Source organism: Chenopodium album, chromosome 13 (genome assembly GCF_948465745.1).
Source record: "Chenopodium album chromosome 13, dcCheAlbu1.1, whole genome shotgun sequence".
In the NCBI taxonomy this organism is placed as follows: Eukaryota; Viridiplantae; Streptophyta; class Magnoliopsida; order Caryophyllales; family Amaranthaceae; genus Chenopodium; species Chenopodium album.
Window position 1 is genome coordinate 8,444,735 of NC_137846.1, and position 23,536 is coordinate 8,468,270.

Consider the following 23,536-nt stretch of genomic DNA (forward strand, 5'->3'; position numbering starts at 1 on the left):
ATTGAGAATCAAAATTATATACATAGTATTTAAACATTTATACGAAGTATTTGAGAGTTAGTTAATTGAAATGGTGATATAGTTGATTTAAAAGAAAAGAGCTATTTGGGCTGATCTAGAAGAAAAGAGCTATTTGGGCTCTCAACTAAACACCAAAATCAGCTGATTGAAATGGATAAACCGCTGAAATGCTCAAATTGCTCCTTTTTTTTTTTTATTTTTTTTTATTTTTTCCCCCGAAACGCTCTTAACCAAACGCAGCCAAACCAGCAGCTAATATGGTCAACTACAGCTATCAGCTATTCACTAGGGCCAATATGAGTAAATATATAATTTTAGCTACCTCTCGACTCCAATAAATAGCAACATGTTTTTTTGTAATTTTGTAGGCCTTGCTTATTATTCAACATCATATTAAAATGTTTTTGTAACTAAAGATGATAAAAAAAAATACTCCTTCCATATTTTTTATAAGTGTTACACTTATCAAATGTGATCGTGTTTTTTTTAACCTCTTTTTTGGCAAAAAAAAATTCATTTAATATTATATCACTCTTATTTTATGGTTCTCACCCAAACCCGTTACTACAATCTTTATTATTATTTATCTTCACTCACATTCATTACTCTTCAATAAACCTCGTTGTCTTTGTTTTACCATTTTTTATTACTCCAACTAGCACACTTACCTCTTATTTTATTTAAATCAATTAAATTCCCTAAAATTATGTGCTGGTAAAAGAGAAACAATTACAAAAGAATAATAATATTGATAATATTTGTGATGTAGAAAACACAGAGTATAATAGTGTTGAAAAAAAAAAGTTAGTTTCGTATTTCAATTTTTTTTCTAAAACATGAGACTTTTCATTAAAAAAAATTACATTTATTTCATTCCCAACACTGTAACCAGTTTATTTATCTCAATTTAGACCTATAGGTCTTTGTAATAAGATTTATAAACTGGTCACAAAATTGATTTTTTCTTAGTTGAAACTTTTAAATTGGTCACAATTATTTATAAGTTTAAAATTATGAGTTGCTTAAAACTCCCCTTCTTCAAATTATTTTATTTTTTAAAATTAAAATACAGAATAACTAGATAGCTTTAGACAATAAAAATAATAATGATTATAGAACTTGACAAAAAATTGGAAAGAAAATGGGATTAAAAAGGTAATTTTTTTTTTTTTTTTTTTTTATATTTCGTATTATTTTCAATTATTAAGGTAAGAAATTTAAGCTTATAATTTCATATAAAGATCAGATTTACTTATAATTTGATGGGTTTATTTTGAACTTAATTGTATTTCTATTATAACTAAATCAGGAATGGAAATCCAATAGCAAAATAGAAATACTAAAAATTATTGAATTTCCTACATCATTTTTAATCAAAAACAAAATTAAAAAATGATTTAGTTATTTAAAAATACTAGATGAAGCCCGTGCGATGCACGGTTTTTTGATTTTTGATTTTTTTATTTATTTTTTTGATTTTTTTTTTGTATTTATGAGATAAAAATTGTTATATATTTAGATAAAATCCCTAATATTAAAAGATAATATTTAATTAATTTAACCTTAAAAATCTCATTCGCCAATTTTGCTTACGTGGCATGTGAATTATTTAATTCTAAAAGAAATTAATAATCTCTTATTTAATTGGCTACTACTAAGATTTATAATCCTACATGGCGCGCTGAGAAAATTAGATCCTACGTGGCTCTCTAAAAACTCCCCTTTATATATATATATATATATATATATATATATTAGATTTAGTAAGTAATAGACCATAAAAGTGTTTACGCCTTATCATTATTGATTAAAGTATAGAAGATGTCAACGTATAAAATATTAGTTACTCATAAAACGAGGAGAAAATTTTGATATATAAGCCCATAATCTATTAACGTATTCAGTGTATATTGGAGTGTCTCACTTTGTTATTCCTACTTTTATATTTTATTAATTATTAGAAAAATTTGACTTTTTATACCACCAAAATACCATTATTTCACTTTGCTACCCATCTAAATTTTTATTTTATTTTACTACCACCAAAAACCAAAATACTACCTCCGTCCCCTTTTGATAGTCCCTTATGGGCAATTTTCACGGGAATTAATAAACACAAAAAAGAATAGTTAAAGTACATTGAAAAAGAAAATTGACATTGGGTATGCAAAAAACTAGAGAGAGAAAGTAATAAAAGTACATGGGAAAACAAAATTTACGTGGGAAACTTAAATTTGCACAAGTATTGTTGTAAATTGGAGGGAATTTTGGTAAAAAATTAATATTAATGGTTGTTGAAAAAAGCAAATGGGGTGAACATTTTAGGACTAAAATTTACCCATAAGGACTATCAAAAGGGGATGGAGGGAGTATATAAGTTTTGCTACCGGTTAACAGATTCTCCGTTACTATTTCTGTTTTATGGGGCCCACTTAATTAACATCCTCACATTTTCTTCTTCTCTCTCCCCGCACTTAATCATGAACCCTTACTCCTTCACAGTCCGGCCAACTCCATCAGATCAAACCCCCACCTCTTCTCCGGCAACCCCACCAATATAACCATAATCATCTGCATTCCCACCAGCAACTCCATCATATATCATTGTCTTCTTCCACTATGAATTTCACAAATTATTTTCTTTCTCCTTCATATTTTCCAATTACACTATCCCTGATTTTGCAAATTTTCAATCGCCCAAGTACCCAAGTTTTATATTTAACTATCTTCCAATATTTTAAAAGGGGGAATGATTCAATAGAAAATGTGACAAAATTTGAGGTAAGAAGAAATTGCGGCCTCGAATTGAAATAATTGAGCAAAGGGTAATCGATTTGGGTTGAAATTTGAGCTTGCGGCTTTGGATTATGGGCTAGCAGCGTTGCTCAGTAGTGCGATGGTGTGGTGCGACGGTGGCTGGTTGATTTGGTGCGATTATTGGTGTTGGGTTGCTGACCGGTTGTATCTGTTGGTGTACGGCAGTCCGGTGTTGGTTATTGTCGGTGGCTATGGCCGAACAGGGGTGAGATAGGGCTGTTGTGGGATGGCGATTTGAGGTTTAGTTGGTGGTAGTGGAAGATGCGGCTGGCGATGGTGAGAGTGGTGCTGATGTGCGATGACAGAGGTGGTGTGTCGACTGGTTCGAGGTGGTGTGTGGATTGGTGCAAGGTGGAGTAGTTGGTAGGGGGAGCTGCTACGTGATGTTGTTGTTGGGGAGCAGGGGAGTTATTGGTGGCTGCTCTATGGGTTTGTGTGGGCAGGGGCTGCTGTCCGATGATAGCAGGGTGGGGGTTGCCGGAGAGTTGGTAGAGTTGCTTGAGAGTGGGTGGGGCCGGGTTTGGGATGGAGCTGCTGTGAGGATATTCTTGGGGAGAGAAGAAGAGCATGGAAGGAGGTGATAAATGTGCCCCAGAAACGGAGAAGGTTAAGTGGTAGCAAAACTTATAATTATCGGATTTGGGTGGTAGTAAAATAAAATAAAAATTTAGATGGGTAGTAAAAGTAAAAAAGGGTATTTTAGTGGTAGCAAAATTCAAATTTTCCTAATTATTAATAGCCAATTTTTTTCCTCGCATTAAATTACCTTCATTTTCCAACTATTTGAGTCCTGCTTAGGCTTGATTATTCACTCAAAAAAGTCGCAATTCCATGTCATTCATCCATCCCAAAACTATCTCAAAAAGATGAGTGCTCTATCCATCTCCAAATAAGAGTGTTCCCTGACTTTAATACAAATGCTTAGAAGGTTAATAATAAATTACTTTATATAATTTAGTATAATAGAATATAAGTAAATAAAAACCTGGTAAGAGTAAAATATAACTTTTATTTAGGGGTGGGATATTTGTAAAACTATTAACATTACTCAACCTTGGACGTATTTGGTTATGAAATACGGAGTAGGATACACTTTATCAATGTTAACTGAGGTTGTTTAAGACTACTTCATTAGGTTAAGTCATTACGTAACTTTGGTTGGATTTTTAATGCCTAGTTGTAAAACTTACTGTAATTCAGCTTCTAAACAAGATACTTTACCAAGCTGTAATATATTGGTAGTATTCCCGGTGTTTACTGAATGTTATAACTTGAGCAGCCTTATATAACATATTGTTGGGTTGGTCCGTTGGTTTGGTTTGGTTCAGCCTCACACTCGAATCGACCAAAACTAGTGTTTCAACACTTCTTTGCAGTGGCCGATTTGTTGTACAATCTAGTAAATGAAATTGTTTTTCCAACCAAGTATACACATTGTTTCCTATACCGAACACTTCAGATGACTAAAAGTAGTGCAGTTTGATTAGTTACTAACTCAGCTGCCATGTCGAAAACCAGTCTCATTGTTTCTTTCTTCCTCTCAAAACCAGTTGTGCTCATGACCTTGCACCTCTACAAATCTACATACCAAAGGAGAATGACAACATGACTCAAAATTTAATATTTAGTACTGCAAAACAGAAATTCTATGCTGTAAACCAAAACAGAATTGAAAAAAAATCAGTCCAAATTAGCATGCTATACAAATACAACTCAGTTGGAAAGCCTAGTAAAACATACTGAAAAAAAAAAAAATTCCAGAAGCCCCAATCACATTCTAATTTGCAAATAAACAAACTAAAATTTGCAAACAAGTCAAGTCTCCGAACAAGCATATCACAATTCTACAGACTTTGCTATATAGTCTATTAGAGCTCCAATGAGATTGGGCAGCCGTTCTTATAAACCGGGTTGTATCTTATATTGCAGCTTAACCAGCTTAAACTGATCTCTAAACCTGTTACCCCTTTTGCTTCTTCTCTTCTTTTTTTTCAGAATGGGAAAAAGAAAAGAAAATAACAGAAGAAGACCAGGTCAAAATGATATAATCTTGAAATTATAACTATGCTATGTGATCAAAACATGAAATTAGTACTGCAAGTTCCTAGTGCCCTGAAGAAGCAAAATCTTCAATGACACAGTAACTTCAATGGGTACTTATTCTGCAGAGAGCTGAAACACACCTAAGGAAATAGTATTAACACATCTCAAATGAATGGATTAAACTAAAGTACAAGTAGATTCTTGTGTGCTGCAATAATTTCATTGTATAGTATGCTACTTGCGTAATATAGTAAAATTTGCCCTTAGTAAAGTTGAAACGACTGGTGTTATTGACCTTAAATGCCCTGTTCTTGAACCTAGCATCTTCCATGGTTGTATCATGGCTTAGATAGTGAGATATAGCTAAACTTGAGCTCTGGCTCCATTGATATTCAAAGAATAATAAGAAAACAAATGCAACTCGCTGGAAGATACCAAGTAAACACACGCAAATTAATACAATAGGCCAATCCACATCTGCTTCCATGAGCACTTTTCAAGTAAAAGCAAGCCCAAAAAGAAGTAAAATCAAATGTTCCAAATCACAGATGTTAATGCTTTTTCCTACAATCAATCAAAAGTTACACATTAAATATTTGACTTACTGATTCACAAGTCATTCACAATATCTGTGTACACATCTCTGTCACAGCTGATCATATATGCTTTAGTCATTGCTCCTTCCACTTTTCCTAATAATCGCTCGCTCAGTTTTCTAAAAACTTTTTCAGCAATTCCCTGTCTTCATCACCAATATTTGGATCACTGAGTAAGCTCACAAATGACGATATAGTATGATTATCAGCAACAAATTCTTTGTTTCTCATTAAGGTGACAAGCTCTAAAGCTCTCCTAACATCCTTTCCATCTATAAATCCTCTAATAATTGTATTGAAGGTACAATCATTTGGAAAACATCCATTGTCCTCCATATTCTTCAACAGTTCATCAGCTTTAACGAGCAACCCTTCTTTACAAAACCCTTTGATCATTATGGTGTAAGCACGCACATCATGCAGCCCTTTAGTTGTAAGAACGGAGAAGATGTCCACTGCTTCTCTAAGGCGTTTAGCATCACACAAACCATCCATTAGGATACTGTATGTAACAATATCAGGGACCACTCCAGTATTCTCCATTTGCTTCACTATTGTAATTGCCTCGTCAATTTGTCCATTCTTACACATGCCATCAAGCAATGAATTCCAAGTGATTACATTTGGCTTTAGTCCATGAGCTTCCATTTCCTTGAAAAACTGGTGTGCAAGCTTAAGCTGATTGACTTTGCACAAGGCATCTATAAGAGTGGTGTACGTGATAACATTGGGGGCTAATCCGTTAAAATGCATCTCTTGGAGCAGACCAAGAGCTTTGTCAATCTTTTTAGACTTGCAATAGCCATTGATTAAGCTGTTGTACGTAACTACGCCAGGTTTGCAGCCATTTTCAACCATCAAATCCATAAGCTTTTCTGCCTCACCCATCTCACCGCGTAAACAATATCCGTCTAACAGAGCACTGTAAGTGATGATATTGGGAACCAAACCTATCTTAGTCATGTATTCAAAAATGTCCCGTACTTGACCAACCTTGCCATCTTTACAATACATATCAATCAACATGTTGTAGGTCTCAATGTCAGGAGTTATGTTGTTCCTCAACATCTCAGTGAGCATTTGTTGAGCCTCTTTCTGATGTCCCAAAGTGCACATACCTCGAATTAAGGTAGTATAGGTGACAACATTAGGGGTATTTCCCTTGACTTTCATCTCCTTGAAAAGATGGAGAGCCTGAGGTAATAACTGGTCTTTACAGAGACTATCAATGATGGTGTTATATATGACAACATTAGGCATAAAATGGCCATAAGACTCCATATTTCTAAGGAGTTTGAGAGCACCGGCATTATCACCGGACCTACACAGACCTTTGAACATAGAACCATAGGCGACTAATGTGGGTTGGTAGCCAAGCTTGACAACTTTATCCAACAATCGAACGGCTTTGTCCAGTTGATTAGAATGAATGAAGCCATTGATGAGAGTAGTGAAGGTGACAATATCAGGTTGATAACCAAGTTTAATAAAATTGGAGAGAATAGAAAACCCAAAATTAACATTGTCCAAACGACAGTAGCAATTAGCGAGGATGTTAAGGGAATAATCATTTGGACGAACACCTAACAAATGGAGCTGCCTATAGAGAGAAATGACAGTGGAGAAAGGAGGGTGGGGTTTAATCTTACACATAGCACTCAATAAAATACAGAAATCAATGATAGAAGGAAGAGGTCGCATCGATATCATATGGTGGAAATGGGAAAGGGGGATTTCAACATTAGTAAACCCTAATTTGGATTGTTGTCTAACACATTTCAGAAACAATTTGGGGTCATCATCAACATCAGCATCAACATGAAAATCAAAATGTTTGGAACGATAAGAGTAAAATCGGGAATGAAATAGCAATGGAAGAGGAGAAATCAGAAAAGAAAGTGGTGAAAAATTGGAAGACGAAGTGCAGGAAGAAAGAGGGAAAAAAGGCGGAAGATCACCTAAAAATGGCGAAGAAGAAGAAGATGCAGAACCAAGCAAACGTAGAGCTTTGCTCCTCATCATCGTCTCCACTCAGTTTTCACATCTCAGACAAATACCTGCTACTCTGCTAGTGTTGGCTACTGCGAAAATTGAAATGGAATAAAGATGGTCGAACTTTTTTTTTAGGAAAAAATGGACATGAACTTAAGTACTCTAATTCAATAATAATACAAGTGACGAGGGTTAAGTATTGGCGTATAACTGCTATTTAATAAAATAGTGGTGAATTTTTTTTTTTACTGGTACAAATATTATATTACTGTTATCATTAATGGCTATAAACAGTACTACTAGAACAATTTATACTCTATTAGTATAAGATACATGTACAATAGTATATTAAAAATACCATTGTAAGTAAAACTGTACATTAAAAATACCATTGTAGCAATAAAATCACAAAATAAAAAAAAAAAAAAAATTGAATTTACCAATTAGCCCTCCTATATGCATCTTAAACAAATAGCAGTTATGCGCCTAGTTGCACCTAATGAGGAGTAATATCTCGAGTGCATCTCAGCGCATAGCTCCTATAGATTTAATATATAGGAGGGTAAATTTGTAAATTTGACAAGCTTTTGAAAAAAGTTGAATCTACAATGGTACATTATAATGTATCATTATACATGTATAATATACTATTAAAATATAAGTTGTCTGAAAAGTACTTTTGTGTACTATTATGCATGAAGTGGTACTTTTTACCATCATATACGTTGATAATTTCCCCCCAAAATATTTACCACCTATCACCTATTATGCATGTAATGGTACATTTTTCATCCTATATATTTGCTAAACCAATAGGAGCTATGCGCTAAAGGTTAGGTATAAACTTTCCAATAGTCCAAGCTTTTGTCCAATAAATGAGAAAATACCGGGGCAGAGCAAGATTAACTAGTCCAAGACTCCAAGCTAAAGGGCCACAGACATATTGGAAAGTCCAATAAATTGTTTTTGTACTACCTTACTAAAATTGATGGAAAATACTTTCTCCTTTACATTTTCAAATATTATATTTTCTCTTTCATTTCATAATCTCCAATTCTCCATCCAAACCGCTATTACTTTCTTTTATTTCTACTCAATTCAATAAACTATTAACTCCAGTATTTTTCTTTTCACAAACTATTGGGTGCAGAGAATTGGATTATTACTAACTTATTGACGCAAGGTTAATTAAATAGTTAAACTACTTTAACTTTAAGAGGTGGTTGGCCTGGTTGCATTGTATATTTGTATGTATACCGTACTTTTCTTTTGAACAAACCCACTATTCATCAACCTGCTTACTTCGAAGGCTTGAACTAGTGCGAAAATTAGATTGTGGAATTACAAGCCTCTTTTTTGGTTCTTCTAGGAGAAGCAAGGACTATACATCTTATAATCCTAGCTTAGATAGATTTTTTGTTCAAAGTTTGCCTCTTATCATCCCTATTAGCTATAGCTTTATCCTGCCTTTTATCTCTTTAATTCACCACCATCTACTGCTCTCATGAATCGATCAGAGTAAAGGAGCATCATTCTAAGAGACCGTATGTTCCAATTATGGTATTTTAATACTTGCCAATTTGTGGCCAAGGGCAGTAGTTAATGCTCCTTACATTTTCCTTTGTATCGAAAAAGATAAAGAATTGTCTGTGGGCTTTTTGAGAATAATCCCTTCAATAGTTTGACTTAGTAGTGCGGTAGGGGTAAGGTGAAATGGTGCATACATATGGACTTTCCAAACCCTGCCTTAGAGGGATAACTGGGATTACTACTGAGTTGTTGAATGATTAATAACATTGATATCTGGTTTTGTATATTCCTTAATATGAATGAGCCAAGGATTATTTCACTTTAAGTAGGTTGCTGTTAGGATTGTATATTTTTCTCACAAAACAGTCTTGTGAATTATACCTCAATCTAAGGGAGGCTATGACGTTTTAGGATTCTTAGGGTTACAAAATTTTAGAAACCTGCTCATCAAGCTTTGGAGGGAGGTCGAAAGCAGACTGTTTGGGGGTTTTTATGTTATAGTTTTCTATATGCATTGTATAAAAATAGATCTGTTTGGTCTTTTTTTCTTAGGTCAAGTTTCATCATGCGATTGATGTTGACCTTTGTGGTATTCTCATACTCGTGAATGCATTCTCTGAGTTTTTGTGAGTTCCAGTTACTACTGATAAGCTCATGGTTTCTACGCTTTCCCCTTTATTTTTTGGAAAGAGTCAAATTGTATTATTCATCATTGCAGTATTTTGCTGTGTTGGTGCTCTTGCTATAACTGGATCCCTGCATCGTGTTGACAAGGACCTTCTTGGCTGGTGGTTGTGTGAGCGCCAAGTAAATCAGAGCAACACTGATACCTGTGGTTGCTTTCCGGCATCTAAGCTGATAGCTTTAGGCAACACTGTTTCAGAGCTAGTCTTTCCTTGTTTCTTCCATTTTGAGGATGTACACTTAGTATCTTCAATCCTGCGTTACGTTCCAAAGCTCTTAACATTTTAGTGATAGCCTCTTAAAGTTCTACTGAGCTCTTGTTACATTATACTCACTAGTTTTGCTTGTAATTAACTGATTCATATTTGTTCCTTTATGTTACTCTAAACTTGTCAGCATTTTGTTATGCTAACCCCATCCCTACATAATATTCTATTGATACCTTAAATATATTATTTCGTATATAAAGTATATTGATATGAATTTATGATGATGTATAAAGTTTTACTAACGAACTCCTAAAAAATTGCCTCATAGTAGTGTGTAAAATGTAAATGACCAGTCACATATACAGAGTAAGGGCCTGTTCTCATACGTTTATTTTCAGTTCAGTTCAGCTCCTAATTTCCTTCTCTTATAAAATATTCATTTCAGTTCAATTCAGTCTATGAGAACAGGCCCTAAGTCAGTATAGTCCAAAACAAGTTAAGCAAAAGTATCAGTATAAACGCTGGGCTAGTGTCATAAAATCCTTGAGTAATTTGGAGCTCAGAAGCCAATTATATCTTAAACGAACATTGAAGTCCATTACTATCTTGCTTAAACATAAAAACTTGACATTTCGAGTGAGCTCACTCAGGTTGCGTCAATTTTGACAAAATCATCCTAAACCAATGAATCGTTTTCATGTTGTCGCTGCACCATATAGGGCCAATAATTTTTTTCTTAAAAAAAAAAAAGGGCCTATAATTTCATCAAAATAACCATGCTCCTGTCATTCATGTAAAAGAATATTCTGGTGAAGCGATTAACAGTAGGAAAGCAGCCGGAAATTCCAGAGGAACAGCACAGAGAACAAATCTGAAGCCTTATTCTATACAGCCCTGTTTCATGGTCGGATAATTTAGGAATTCAAATTTCTCTCAATACTATGCTTCCATCTATATTGGGTGTGTGCACAAGCAACACTAATGGAGAGTATCTTACCTATTGTGCTTCATGATTCATCATGAACAACTAATCACGCAATCAGCCCAAATATGCATCAATAATAAGTTGTTCAGAGCAAAAGAGGCCAAGAACACAAAAAAGAAATTATGGATAACTGACAAAGAATCAAAGAATTATATCAATGAAAGCTTCTACAAAACCCCAACCATCCTCAGTATCGGGTCCAACCCAGTAGCCAGTTAATGTTTGGGGACAGTAACTTACATCAGAATAAAGGGGTGATAGAACAAATGAATCCCTAGATGGTACTCTAATCAGGTGCCCTGAGTACAGACTCTGTACAGCCGTGTGATTCCTGATGCAGGCAGAGGAGATGACTCTGAATGCTGCAAGCATAAAATATGATTTTAGAATAAAAATTCAGTTTAAAGTTTATAAGCAACTCTAGCATAAGCAAGTTTGAAATGTACTATTGATTATATGAAACCATATTGAATATATCAGCATTGTATAAGACATCCATGCTTGCAATATTTCTCTAGGGTAAAAAGAATTATATAGAGAGTAAAATAAGGTGAGAAGGATCAAAAATAAAAGAAAGAAAGTGAGAGGGGTCAAAAACGAAAAATGTAGGTAAGAAAGGTCAAAAAGAAAGAGAATACACGAATCCTAGTTGTTAAAAGTATAATCTATACCAAATTACCAAGCGGCCAAGATCGTAAGTAATCAAGTATAACATCAAAAATCAGTTTCTCATATACATGATGGTAATATGGTATATTAGTATCATTGTTTCTAGGCTTCATATTAGTCCTGCTCCAAACCTGACATCTTGTTATAAGACATGTGATTCCTAACATACATCAACAATCCATACCTAAACCATTGATCAATCTCATCAGGGTCAGGAGCTTCACGGGAATTGCTTAAATGTTCTCATGTTGCCTTAGTTATGGGAACTTGGGAAGTCTCATCAAATAATTAGTAAAAATGAGTTACAACCATAATGACACGGATAGTCAGCTAGAGGGGAGCAATATAGCAACGTTAAAGAACCAACAGTCTCATGCCACCAGCTCCATAGTAAGCAAATTAAGATCATGATAAACATGACAAAACAGACATTTGAAAGTTGATATAAAAAGCAAAGGTGGATCAAGTCAAGCGCCTTAGCTTACATGCTCTATTAGACCATAGACTTGAAACCATGCAAATAAATTTGTAGTGAAAACAGAAAACCTTAATGGCACAAAATGAAACTTACGTGCTCTTATAGACCATAGACTTGAAACTACACGGTGATCACTTGTTTTGGGCTGTAGCTCCTGAAGTGAATAAATTACTTAGTCAGTTAAACCAACACAGTAAAACCAATCATCAAGCCTAAAACAAATAAATAATACGAGTAGTAACAATGTAAAAGTTGCTAATAAATTTTGAAACTTCTACAAGAGAACAATCCCTCTTCACCCTTACCCCCGGAGTAATCACATGAACAGCCAGATACCCTCACCAACTTCCCTGCATTAGCACCCAATGGGCTAAGCGCCATAGCTTCTTAAAAGGAGAAAACACTGAAAAGAAGCTCAGGGAAGTAGGGAACTCTTGGTTGAAAATGTGGCATCATATATTGCATTTGGATACAAGGTAACGAATGAAGCCAATTAACAAAAGTTTTGAGACATGTGTATTTCAAGCAAACAACAAGTAGTAAAGGACTAATGAACAAAGCTGATTAGCAAAAAAAATGAGATACTTCCTATTACTCTAAGCTGCGCCCAATAATACCTCCAAAAGACTAAGGCCAATCTTACTCTCTCGGACTCTTCGTTCCAACTCAAAGTTCCCATAGGACCCATACTGCCCCACCCTCGAAAATACACAATGTCACATACTCCGTATTCACTTGGATACCATAGTAGAATGCAAATAGCTGCACAATTGACCTCTTGCAATCAACAACAACTATAATTGATTTCTTGATACCAACAATTATAATTGAATTAACTTCAACCCGCAAATCCAAGTCTCATCTAAACATTTACTTGTATTTCAATAATTTCATACTCCCTCCGAGTTAATAAGATATGTACATTCGTTATTTTGATACGTCCTACAAAAGTTGTCACGATTCCTAAAACAATATGATGTATAGTTAAATTCCTTAAGAGTTACCTACCTACTTATAACTATATCTAATAACGGCCCAAATTTTACATAGTCCCCTATTAATTTAAGGGTTTGAAACAATCCAACAATAACAAAATCTAATGTAATAATGTGCCTTACACTTTGAATAAGATGAGAAATTGGACATTTAAATGAATTGCATATACAAGTAAGTTACAAAATACATCGATTAGCTTTCAAATTCATCAAAAGAAAGCTTGTGAATTGTAAGATAAAATTAGCTCAAATTAAAATTTAATAAAAAGCGCAAAATTGAGAAAGAGAGTATTACCCTGAAATAATAAGAGACGCTTGGAAATGGAGAGAAATTAACTGCAATTAAACACGCCATTTTCTTCTCTCTCCAAATTCTTATGCTCTTTTCTGCTACTTTGAGCTGCTTCAAGTTTTCTTTTGTTGCTTCATAATTTTTCCAGAGAATATTGATGAAATTTTAGTTCTTCATAAAAGATACTTGGGCAAGTAATTCCGACTTTACTTGCCTGGGCCGATTTTGTTGCATTCTTACAACCTTACATATGCGATGGCAGGCCCAACCTCAATTGTATTACGAAGTTTAAAGATGGCACTGGGTCGAACCGACCCGAGATACAACATGACTTGCTCAAAAAAAAAAGCATAGCACATCATGGTATTGTTCGTGTTGGGGTGAGGCCACATTTATTTTGGAAAAACACGACAAGGCATAGCCTGACACATAATTTGTAGATCGGCCTTAGCTAGGATTGGTACGAGGATTGACTTGCTCGCTTGGCATGTCCCATTACCATATGTACTTCTAGTTGTATTATTTTAACCATGCGTCGTTTTTTTAACCTTAAATATTTTATTTTTAATTTTATTTAATACGGAGTATAAAAAAATTATGCCTCATATATTCTAACCCAACAACAATTAAATCATTGATAACAAAGTTAATATGAGAATAGCATAAAATGTCCGTACAATGCAGCTATTGTGAAACAAATGAGGTATTTTTGTTGTGAACTTAGACCATACCCATAGTTAGATGATTCGAAATGGACTTGACTTTGGGCCTATTCACATTTATTGAAATGAACTGAATAGAGTTGAAATGAATATTTTATGAGATAAGGAAATTAGGAGTTTAACTAAACTGAACTGAAATTAAGCTGAAGTGAACATGCCCTTAAATTGATTTGAGTGGAAATTAAGTGCTTCCTTTGTTTTCTTTTTAGAAGCATACCTTAAGAATTTAAAAGATGTAAGCGGATCAATACATCCAAAAAAATTAAATAAAAATAAAATAAAAATAACTAGTAACTAGGAAGATAAAGTATTATGGAGTATTATTTTCAGAAACCTTTTAAGTGGCCATATTAGTAAAACAAAGTCTTTTTAAGTCAAAAGTTGTGAAAAATGACCTTTTAAGTGGTTTTGGGTTATGAGCTGGAACCTTTACCAAAAATCCGAGGAGCAAATGTTGAAGTCTGACCATCTCCCTTGAAAAAAAAAAAAAAAACAGCCTTACTTGTATGAAAATGTACTTTATTTTTAAGTTGAGAAATTGATCAAATTAATATCCAATTTAAGGACAAAATTGAAAAAAAAAACATAATAATTTCACTTTGCATATCAAGAAATGCCCTTATTTGACAGAATAGAAATCGGCCATTTCACTTTCAGTCTTTCACCATCTCTCTTTCTTCCTTCCGGCGTTCCCCTTGCGACATTTCCCGACGCTTTTCTCAAGTTCGTCTTCTTTTTCTTCCTTAATTGGTTTTCTGCATTTCCCCTGTTTATCTGCTTTAGGGTTTCTTTTTTCAATTTTTTAAATTCACAATTGAGTTTTCTGTCACAGTTGTCGGAATTCAAAGCGCCGACTATAAAAAGTCTTAGTAATGGCGGATTTCCAAACGTCTACTCAAAGAGCCAAGTGGATTTTCACTCAACTAGAGTTGAATGACAAGTACATAGCTCATAATCAAAGAGCTATAGAATCATTAGAGAAGGTAAAGTTTTAATCTTTGGATTTTTTTTTTAATCAATTTCTTTTTCTGTAATTGTTAGCTTTATTGATGATTATTTGATTTTCATGGACATTGATTGTTGTAACAAATTGATGTAGTACGAACTATAGTGAATCGCCATGATTGTAGTTGTATTTGGCACTTCCGTTGTTTAGAATTAATAGTCGTGTTGATAGTGTGATTTGAACTAGTAACTAGTCTTTTGACCCGTGCAATATATATTGCACGGGTTGTATCGATAGAAGTAGGGGAGAAAGATGGTAGAGAAGAATGAGGGAAGGCAAAGACGAAGGAGAAATATAGTAATTTGATTAATTGAAGTTACAAGTTAAAGACTACCACATTCAGTGGCCTAGATTTTCCTAAGTTGGACTTAGTATTGACTGTTCATATTTTCAGAAAAGAAAGTTGCATTAACAATTAGCTTAGAAAATAGTCTATGCAAAATTATAGACAGAGATGCAAGGAAACAATTTAACAAGTTTTAGTGATTTTCATTACTTGATTTCTTGGGGTTTTTTTTTGCAAAAAACATGGCAGAAATTAGTAAGAACGACGTCTTTACCATTGCGTTAGGGTTTTTATATTCTAGTGTAGATGTAGATGTGACAACTTAATTTAGATGGAGATAGTAGTTCGTGAAAAATCGTTGGTCATATGCAAGGGGTATTGGGTTGATGTTAAGAGCATTACACAGCCTCGTTTTATCCATCTATGTTTGAAGTTGTATGCTGCTTCTAACTGCTGAGAAATTGCAGCTCATGGAGATTCCTGCTCATTCTTATTAGATTTCATTATGTATTTATCTTATGTAGCACTAATTGATGTTCTAATCTTATGCATCATGAAGTATGGTACAACAAATTTGGCTATTGATGCTGATGGGTCTTTATCACATCCTAGAAGCCAAAAGGATACAGATGGTAATGCTAATGCTTCTTTGAGTTTGGATCGCATCAATACTTGTTTCGTAAACTTCCATGTTTGTGACTGCATTTTATGTTTCTCAACTAAGGTGTTAAGCAGTCTCGTGCAAAACCACTTAGTGTGGAAGAAGAAAAGATGTTCCATGTGTATTATGAAACCAAGATTCAAGAAGTATGTGGAGCCTTCAAATTTCCTCATAAAATCCAGGTTTGCATTTTTACTATGTGGATATCAAAATCTTTCTACCAAAGTGGAAATTCTTCATTGTAATCATCTATGATCATCTATGCTTTTTTTTTTTTTCAAGGCTACTGCACTGACATACTATAAGAGGTTTTATCTCTGCTGGTCAGTCATGGAGCATCATCCAAAATCTGTTATGTAAGTTATTGTATTATTGTTTCTATTAACTCAGTATTTGGCTAATATATACAAGTAGATTACTAGGAACCAGTGGTAAATATGTGAATGAGCACTTTCTTCTGTACTTTTCTAATTTAGAGATTTATATCTGCTTCAATAGTGAAATATTAATTATTTTGGTATGCAAATATGCAGGTTAACATGTATATATTTAGCTTGTAAGATAGAGGAGAACCATGTCTCTGCTGAGGAGCTTGGCAAGGGTATCCAGCAGGATCACCGGATGATTCTAGATAATGAGTTGCTAGTCCTTCAGGTACAAATATAATTTTTTGTTTTTTGTTAAAATTGCTCTTTCAATGATCTCACCCTTCCCATGTACTCTTGCATATTTTCTGTAGATACGAACTGTATTGGTGCCCCTATACCTTGACCATACTTCACTGTGTGATTTCAGTCTCAGAGATACATATTTTACTACTCTTTTCGATCACAGTGAATGAAGATATCCTGAATGAAATCTTACACCACTCCGGCACTCTCCCACATAATCCTGTCTCTCCTTCTCCTTCATTAGCGTACCTTCTTTTTCTGTTTACTATTCCATCTCCACTAAAACTAAGAATATATGTCAAATACTGAGATAATCTATACTAAAACTAAGATATGTCAAATTGGCCCATAAAAAAAAGAAAAAAAAAAAAAAAACGGTATTTGGGGCCCTGCTAACAAATCACGGTCTTTGCAAGGAATTGGGTCAGTCTGCAGTAATTTCCCCCCATTGTCACGAGCCACGGTGGTCTTCTTTTGTTGTACCAGTAGAATTTTCATGATAGTGTGTACCTGTGTGGTGGGGCTAGCCATGGGATATGATTTGTGGGAGTGGGGGTGAACTTGAGAGTTTTGTTTAATATATTTTAACTCAAAAAACTCTTACTCAAAATTGCTAAACTAAATTACATGTCATCTCATATTTGAAAGGACACAGTAAATAGTCAGTTGGGAAAGTGGTGTGAGGTATCTCCAAAGCATAGGGATATGCAAAATTTGATATCCCCTATAATATCCTTTATTTTTTACTTGACATTTATAATTATGTAATTTTGCAGAGTTTGGGATTTGATCTAATTGTATATACACCATATCGATCAATTGAGGGTTTTATCAATGATATGGAGGTATGGTAAATCCCAATCTATTTGTTATAGTATATCTTTAATTTGCATATGCTCCTGTAAAATTTTTGGTTTTCCACTTTCATTGAGCATTAATGACCTATTGGTCTGTTAATTATGATTTTCTAGGACTTCTGCTATGCGACAAATGGCGAAGTTGACATGTTGCAGGTATACATCATTATTATTTTGAGACGCGTTATTCTTTTGTTTCCTTTTTAGCTTTTTATTGACATAGACTGAAATGTGTCTTGCAATATATCTTTCTGTGGCTGTCATGCTTTTTACATGACAGACTGGATCATAGTGGTTTGATGTGGTATTTTGCGACTGATCCTTTTGGTATCGATATTTTCTGAATGGTTTAACTGTATACCTCCTCTATTTAAGAGTAGATCATAATGTTTGATGTGGTGCTTTGTGCCCGTACGCATATAAATTAATGTTATCTCAATGGATTAAAAGGATTAATTTCACTTCTTAAAAGTGAATCATATTGTTGATTGTTTGAAAAGGTTGATGTGATAGAGGAAGCACAACTTTCAACTAATGATAATAACTGTAGCCATGGAGGAGATGATTATGATGTACTTGAACATTGATTTTCCATTTTATATTCGCTCACAGTGTGTTTTAGGATGATATACTGTTTCTAACTTTTCAAGCAAGCCAATAAACCCTTAATTCATGTTAGGTAATAGAAGCGGTGCATTTATACTCATATAGCTAATAGGATCCCTAAATAAGGCTGTAGCTAAACTTCTATAGTATTAATGATTGGTTTCTGCCATTACTTATAAGACCCGACCTTGAGACTGTATGAGATTTATCTATATGGTGATATCTGTATCATTATATGTGTTATTTCTGTTGCTTCATATATTCTTGTTTAAAATTAGTTTTTTTTTTTTTTTTTTTTTTTTATTTATTTATTTTTATCTGCTTTACATTTTACATGTATATTTAATTGATAGCGGTGTTGCTTATTCACTATTTTGGTGTCTTACTATCTTTCCAGGAGTTAAATCAGAGAGCGGTCTTTGAAGCTGATAAAGCAATGCTTACAGATGCACCGCTTTTATTTCCTCCAGGCCAGGTATTCTTTGTTTGAAAAGATTTTAAGGTTGGATGAGAGTTACTCATGCTGAGGAGGCTTGCCTAGGTCTTTTAGGAGGGCATCATAAACATTATGATAATGCTTTTTCTGTGGATGTTGCTGAGAAAACTTGCTAATGGTGATAATAATAAACCCCAAAACCTACCCCATCCCAAATTTCATCCCTCCACAGTATAACTAATAAATCTCAAAATAATTCTAAAACAGTATGTGTACATTGATTAAACTTTGAGTTTTTGGAGCAAAGATTACGCAGTTAACAGCGTTTTGCCCCATGTTCGTTTTTGTTATGAGTATTTTTGCCTTAAGTTAATCAAAGGCAGCAGCAGAAGGCAGTGAGCTCCACAGCCTGCAATGTTCAAAATCATTCTATCTTTCCTTTTCACATTTTATTTACTTGAAAAGAAAATGTGGATAAGCTTTATTGAGAAGGATATATGTGACTAGCAATTAAATTTCCTCAAAACAAGATTTGGGATTGCGTTTTATGGTGCTAGATTTGATGCTTTGCCCATGTTGATTCAAAAGAGATTTGTGCAATGAACTGATGTTAGGGAAGAGGAGCGATTTAGGATGTAGAGTTATAATAAAGTTGTAGTAACTTGAAGGAGAAGTTAGTTTGTTAGGGAAATGCTCTATGAATAGAGCTAATTAGAGAGAGGTAATCAGATAAGTGTGTTGCATACTGTGATCAGAGTGCCATTTCCCTCGAAAGAATGGTGAGGCTGTAATGGGTGATTATCACCTTGTTTAACATTTATTCAGTCATATCTTCATTTTCCTCCCCTTTATTTCTTGTTCAGTCCTAAATATCTTCATATTGGCTTCATATTGGTCACTAATCCGAGCCAATTCATAGCAACTTGATCAACAGATAAACTTAGTAATTGGGATGTTATGATGCCAGTTTTGATTTCTTAGTTGACGCTTCCCCCAAAGAAAGAAAACTCTCAGTCCAACACTCCAACTCAACTGAATTTTACAGAGCCAGTGTTATTTCTGTATACACCTGATTCTTCCAATTACATTTTCTTGTGCCAGCTTATGTATATTTACTTTAGTAACTGACCTGATTTTTGTGCTTCATATGTTTGTGCAAGTATCAGCCTGTCAGCTAGGCTTTTCTCTTTAAGAAGGAGTTTAAATATTAGAAATTGTTTTGAAGATTATCATAACTATCTTTGTGCTCCTTTCCCATAGGAACCATGCAATTAGATATGGTGTGGACTCACTGTTCTAGCTCTTAAAGCCTTGGTAGATGATGTTTTTACAGTTTTTCTGTTGTTGCTTCTATGTTGCTAGCTAGAATTTTTTGGAAGTATAGGTGTCTGCTGTAGCAACTAGTGCTTTCATTGCTGGAGACTTTAGGAAAGTTAGATGAATTGATGTATTAAGGAGGCAGTGCTGTTTTATGGTACTAGAATTATATTTAGATTGCAGGATGAAAATTTTGTTTCGTATAGCAATTTGGTGGAAGGATAACAATAAAAGTATTTGCAAGCAGTCATTTAGCTCTGACATTTTATGGCTCTAAAGATACAGCAATCAAACTTGAAAATCCATTACATCATTGTAAAACCTAGGATCAATGATAGTTTATATCTTCAGGCTTTAGCTCTGTACATGAGACCCTCTAATAATTCATTTGTTAACTCTGCTTTGTACATTCAATGTTGAATTTGACCATTGGTTACAGATCCTCCTTTAGTTCCTTAAGCAGAATGTTAACCATTAATCTATTTTCCTTTCTTACTCATTGTCTCTAATCTCTGCTAATTTTTTCCATGACACTTTCCTAATTGTTCCTTCTATTTCATGTAATCATGTCAATATGTTAATGCTTAAGAGAGCTTGATGTCTTGAATTTTTATGCTTATAACATTGGTCCATAAAGGAGAGATGGGTTGAGTGCTACAGCGGCGAGGGCGGTCAACAATGAACTTTATCAAACCCAGTTTATCTGGACTATGGTATATTTTCCGCCCCAAGTTCAACCGCATGACTTGGTTCAACCAGGACTCCCTTAAAAAGGGCTCAAGAATGTTGAACGATGGACAGTGAAGGAAAGAATATTTGTAGCTCATAGGAGTTCATGTTATAGTTTGCAGTGGTCTCACTATAAATCTATGATTAGGTTTGCGTGTTCACGTGTTTTTCTTTAGTCTTCTTTCAATATTACTTGTCTGACTTTTGATCTTGCATACAATGTTTCTTTGCAGTTGGCATTGGCTGTACTCCGTAGGGCAAATTCTGAGCTCTTAGTTCTAGATTTTGACAGGTATTAGACTGCTTATGTTTTCTAAATATAACACTGCACATTTTGCTGCTTGGTTTATTTGACTTTTCATTGATTGTAACTAGCTAAGAAATACACTTGTTATGCAGATATCTTAATAGCATTCTCTCACGCCAACAATCTGAACACTCTATTTCAGAGTTGGACCAGGGCCTCAATGCTATAGAATATCTGGTACATAATAATTCACCTGAGATTCTGATATTTTAATATAACAGTCTGTCCATCAAATTTTGGTTGATGGTTCAGCCTTTTTTTTTTTTTTTTTTTCGTTTAGAAATAATTGACATAGTACTCTTTGCAACGCTGTATATTTTGATAATGCATCGTGATTGATAACATTGATGAAACCTTATTTTGATTAGTCAAATGTTCTATCTGTAATGCTATGGATGATTGAGAGGCATAGTATGTGTCAAACACTAGTCAGAGCGTGAGAGAAGTTAGGAGAAACATGTAATGAACCAACATAATACAGATGATTCTAAGAGATGAATATAATGATTATGACTGATAAAACTTATGAACTGGAACATTGGAGCAGAAATTGGTCACAATCTGTTAGTATGTCAATTAACTGTATATTGTTAATCAAAACTTAGTGTCACAATCTTTATATCTTGTCAAAGCTAGTTATATTTCTTGATTTTCTTCTTTGGGAAATATTCTGATCATTGTCAATTATTATTTTTTTGGATGCACCAGCTAGTGGCTAGTCTGTTACAAGTGCATTTAGTCTCTTAATGTTCAAAATGTTTGCTTTCCATTGCATGACTTATTATTAGCAGTATAACTTGTGTTGACAAATAATGATAATGAGCACCTTTCTTTTTCTCCATCCACAAAACAATGCAGATAAAGACAATTAAATTGGGTGATAATGATGAGATGAAACGCGTTGCTAAGAAGCTGAAATTATGTCAAGATTCTGGATCTCGTGACGAGTAACTTGTTCTCCTTCTATTGTCAATTTCTATTGTCAATTTGAATTTCAATTTCCATCGCGTTTCAAGCCTCTTTTTCTATATCTAATACTGATGAATTGTGGTTTCAGCAGTAAGAAGAGAGAGAAGAAGTCAAAGCACAAGTCTAAAAGAAATCCACAAGAAATGCAAACGACACAATCTGCTGCTGCAGAGTAAGGTCCTGTTGATGTGTAGTCTTAATGAATAACTAGTTTTTAAGCCTGGACGATGCCTTAGGGCGATATATCTCTTAAATGTTTAGCTATAAATATTTTACTTTAAGAAGATAACATCAATTATTGAATAGTTTAGTGGATAAAACTTTAATGTATAAACTTGAGATCACGAGATCAAATCTTGTATTAAGCACATTGCATATTTTTAATTGTATATGTATGACTGGAATAATTCACCTAAAGGGAGGGTGACACCTGGCGTGTTTAACCAGTTAGTGAAAGTAAAGTATTACCTTTAAAAATACTCGAAAATATATCAAGCATAAATCTCTAGGCTTATACTTATTTATACTAATGCTGTCTTGTTCTATACTTTAGCATGAAAAAAGAAAAAATATATAACCTGATAGGATTAAAAAGATTATACCTAAAGAATTTATTAATGAACTAAGATAGCCCAATAATCGACACTTATAGCTTGGAATATAGACCCAAAGCACCTAAAATAAAGTCTAAATAATAAAGATAATTATAAAAGATCACTTGTAAAACCCCTATTTTTAGAGTAAGGTAATACCAATAGAGTTTAACTGTAAATCTGTAATGTTAGTTGGAAGGAGTCTGGATTCACATAACCTGTGTGTGTTGTTCAAGGTTTCAGCCTTTTCATCAGACTTTGTAATATTTATTGATATATATAATCTTTTGTGATGTGTCATGTGTGTGCGATATGCTATAATATGTGAAGTTGTTTACGCTCAAGTTATCTGAAATATGCTGTAATATGCACGAAATTTGTTTGAGGGCGTAAGGGAAGTAATGCTCAAAATTTCTTACCTATACTTCTACAGTAGAAAATGTGAGGTTATTGTGAGTTTGAGATGCATTACTAAATTAGAAGGGAATCTCACCCTTTTGTTTCGAATACTAGGTTAATCTTGATATATAAATAGGTACGAGTACATGCTTTGAATATGATGTAGCTCAGCAGCTGATGTGCTTACTGGGTTGTATTTGCAGGTGATTTATATTGCAATGAACTCTTTTTGGCTGCACAATGCAATAATAGATCGGTTGTGTGATACGAATACGCTTGGAATCTATCTTGGCCTATAAACTATGGCATCACTGGTCTACATCAATTCATCCTGTCATTGAAATCAACAGCTTTACCTGAGATGATGCCGCTTGCTGTTTGTTGGTGGAGCAAAGCAGTACAAGGAGCTATTTAACTGGTGTAATCCGTAGTACCATCACCACCTTTTACTGCCCTTCTCATCAGAAAAACATATTTTGTCGTCCATTTATTCCTATTCCTACCAAACAGAAATTCTATATCAACTTGTAGGAGGAATTTACAAACTTGTAAAACCAAGCCCTCCGTACACTTTCAGTCATTTATATGTATTGCAACATTTTAAACTCTTACTATACTGTATTTTTAGGTGGTTTACAACCGTCATGAAAATAACAGGTTCAGACA

The 23,536-nt window shown here is 34.1% G+C and overlaps 3 protein-coding genes across 6 annotated transcripts; 1 reads left to right on the forward strand and 2 right to left on the reverse strand.

The window, feature by feature from the left end:
- Positions 1-5,175: 5,175 nt before the first annotated feature.
- Positions 5,176-7,653, reverse strand: LOC145576211 (uncharacterized). Its single transcript, XM_081633991.1, has one exon. The coding sequence runs from the start codon at positions 7,497-7,499 to the stop codon at positions 5,589-5,591; it is 1,911 nt and encodes a 636-aa protein (XP_081490117.1). The 5' UTR covers positions 7,500-7,653; the 3' UTR covers positions 5,176-5,588.
- A 3,329-nt stretch (positions 7,654-10,982) lies between these two features.
- Positions 10,983-13,536, reverse strand: LOC145576212 (uncharacterized). The gene is made up of 3 exons (XM_081633992.1): positions 13,315-13,536; positions 12,118-12,178; positions 10,983-11,239 (listed from the first exon to the last, which is right to left on the reverse strand). The coding sequence occupies exons 1-3, from the start codon at positions 13,372-13,374 to the stop codon at positions 11,019-11,021; spliced, it is 342 nt and encodes a 113-aa protein (XP_081490118.1). The 5' UTR covers positions 13,375-13,536; the 3' UTR covers positions 10,983-11,018.
- Positions 13,537-14,618: 1,082 nt separating this feature from the next.
- On the forward strand, positions 14,619-23,525 carry LOC145576213 (cyclin-H1-1-like). Of its 4 annotated transcripts, none has more exons than XM_081633997.1 (14): positions 14,619-14,756; positions 14,866-15,016; positions 15,885-15,957; positions 16,050-16,168; positions 16,269-16,342; positions 16,520-16,640; positions 17,434-17,502; positions 17,629-17,670; positions 18,518-18,595; positions 20,836-20,894; positions 21,002-21,086; positions 21,768-21,856; positions 21,970-22,055; positions 23,074-23,525. In XM_081633997.1, the coding sequence occupies exons 2-13, from the start codon at positions 14,906-14,908 to the stop codon at positions 22,052-22,054; spliced, it is 1,005 nt and encodes a 334-aa protein (XP_081490123.1). In that variant the 5' UTR covers positions 14,619-14,756; positions 14,866-14,905; the 3' UTR covers position 22,055; positions 23,074-23,525. The 4 variants fall into 4 exon arrangements, with proteins under 4 accessions (XP_081490123.1, XP_081490122.1, XP_081490121.1 ...); XM_081633996.1 differs by having other exon boundaries at positions 21,970-22,050; positions 23,074-23,523; XM_081633995.1 differs by having other exon boundaries at positions 21,967-22,055; positions 23,074-23,520.
- The last annotated feature ends 11 nt before the right edge of the window (positions 23,526-23,536 follow it).

Bases quoted from the DNA above. Each gene is read 5' to 3' on its own strand.
- LOC145576212 (XM_081633992.1), bottom strand. From the start codon at position 13,374: ATGGCGTGTTTAATTGCAGTTAATTTCTCTCCATTTCCAAGCGTCTCT. The intron at 12,179-13,314 runs GTAATACTCTCT...TATTCACTTCAG, and splicing joins GCGTCTCTTATTATTTCAGG to GAGCTACAGCCCAAAACAAG. The intron at 11,240-12,117 runs GTAAGTTTCATT...TTATGCTTGCAG, and splicing joins TCTATGGTCTATAAGAGCAC to CATTCAGAGTCATCTCCTCT.
- LOC145576211 (XM_081633991.1), bottom strand. From the start codon at position 7,499: ATGATGAGGAGCAAAGCTCTACGTTTGCTTGGTTCTGCATCTTCTTCT.
- LOC145576213 (XM_081633995.1), top strand. From the start codon at position 14,906: ATGGCGGATTTCCAAACGTCTACTCAAAGAGCCAAGTGGATTTTCACT. The intron at 21,087-21,767 runs GTACATAATAAT...AAAACAATGCAG, and splicing joins TCAATGCTATAGAATATCTG to ATAAAGACAATTAAATTGGG. The intron at 21,857-21,966 runs GTAACTTGTTCT...TTGTGGTTTCAG, and splicing joins GATTCTGGATCTCGTGACGA to CAGTAAGAAGAGAGAGAAGA.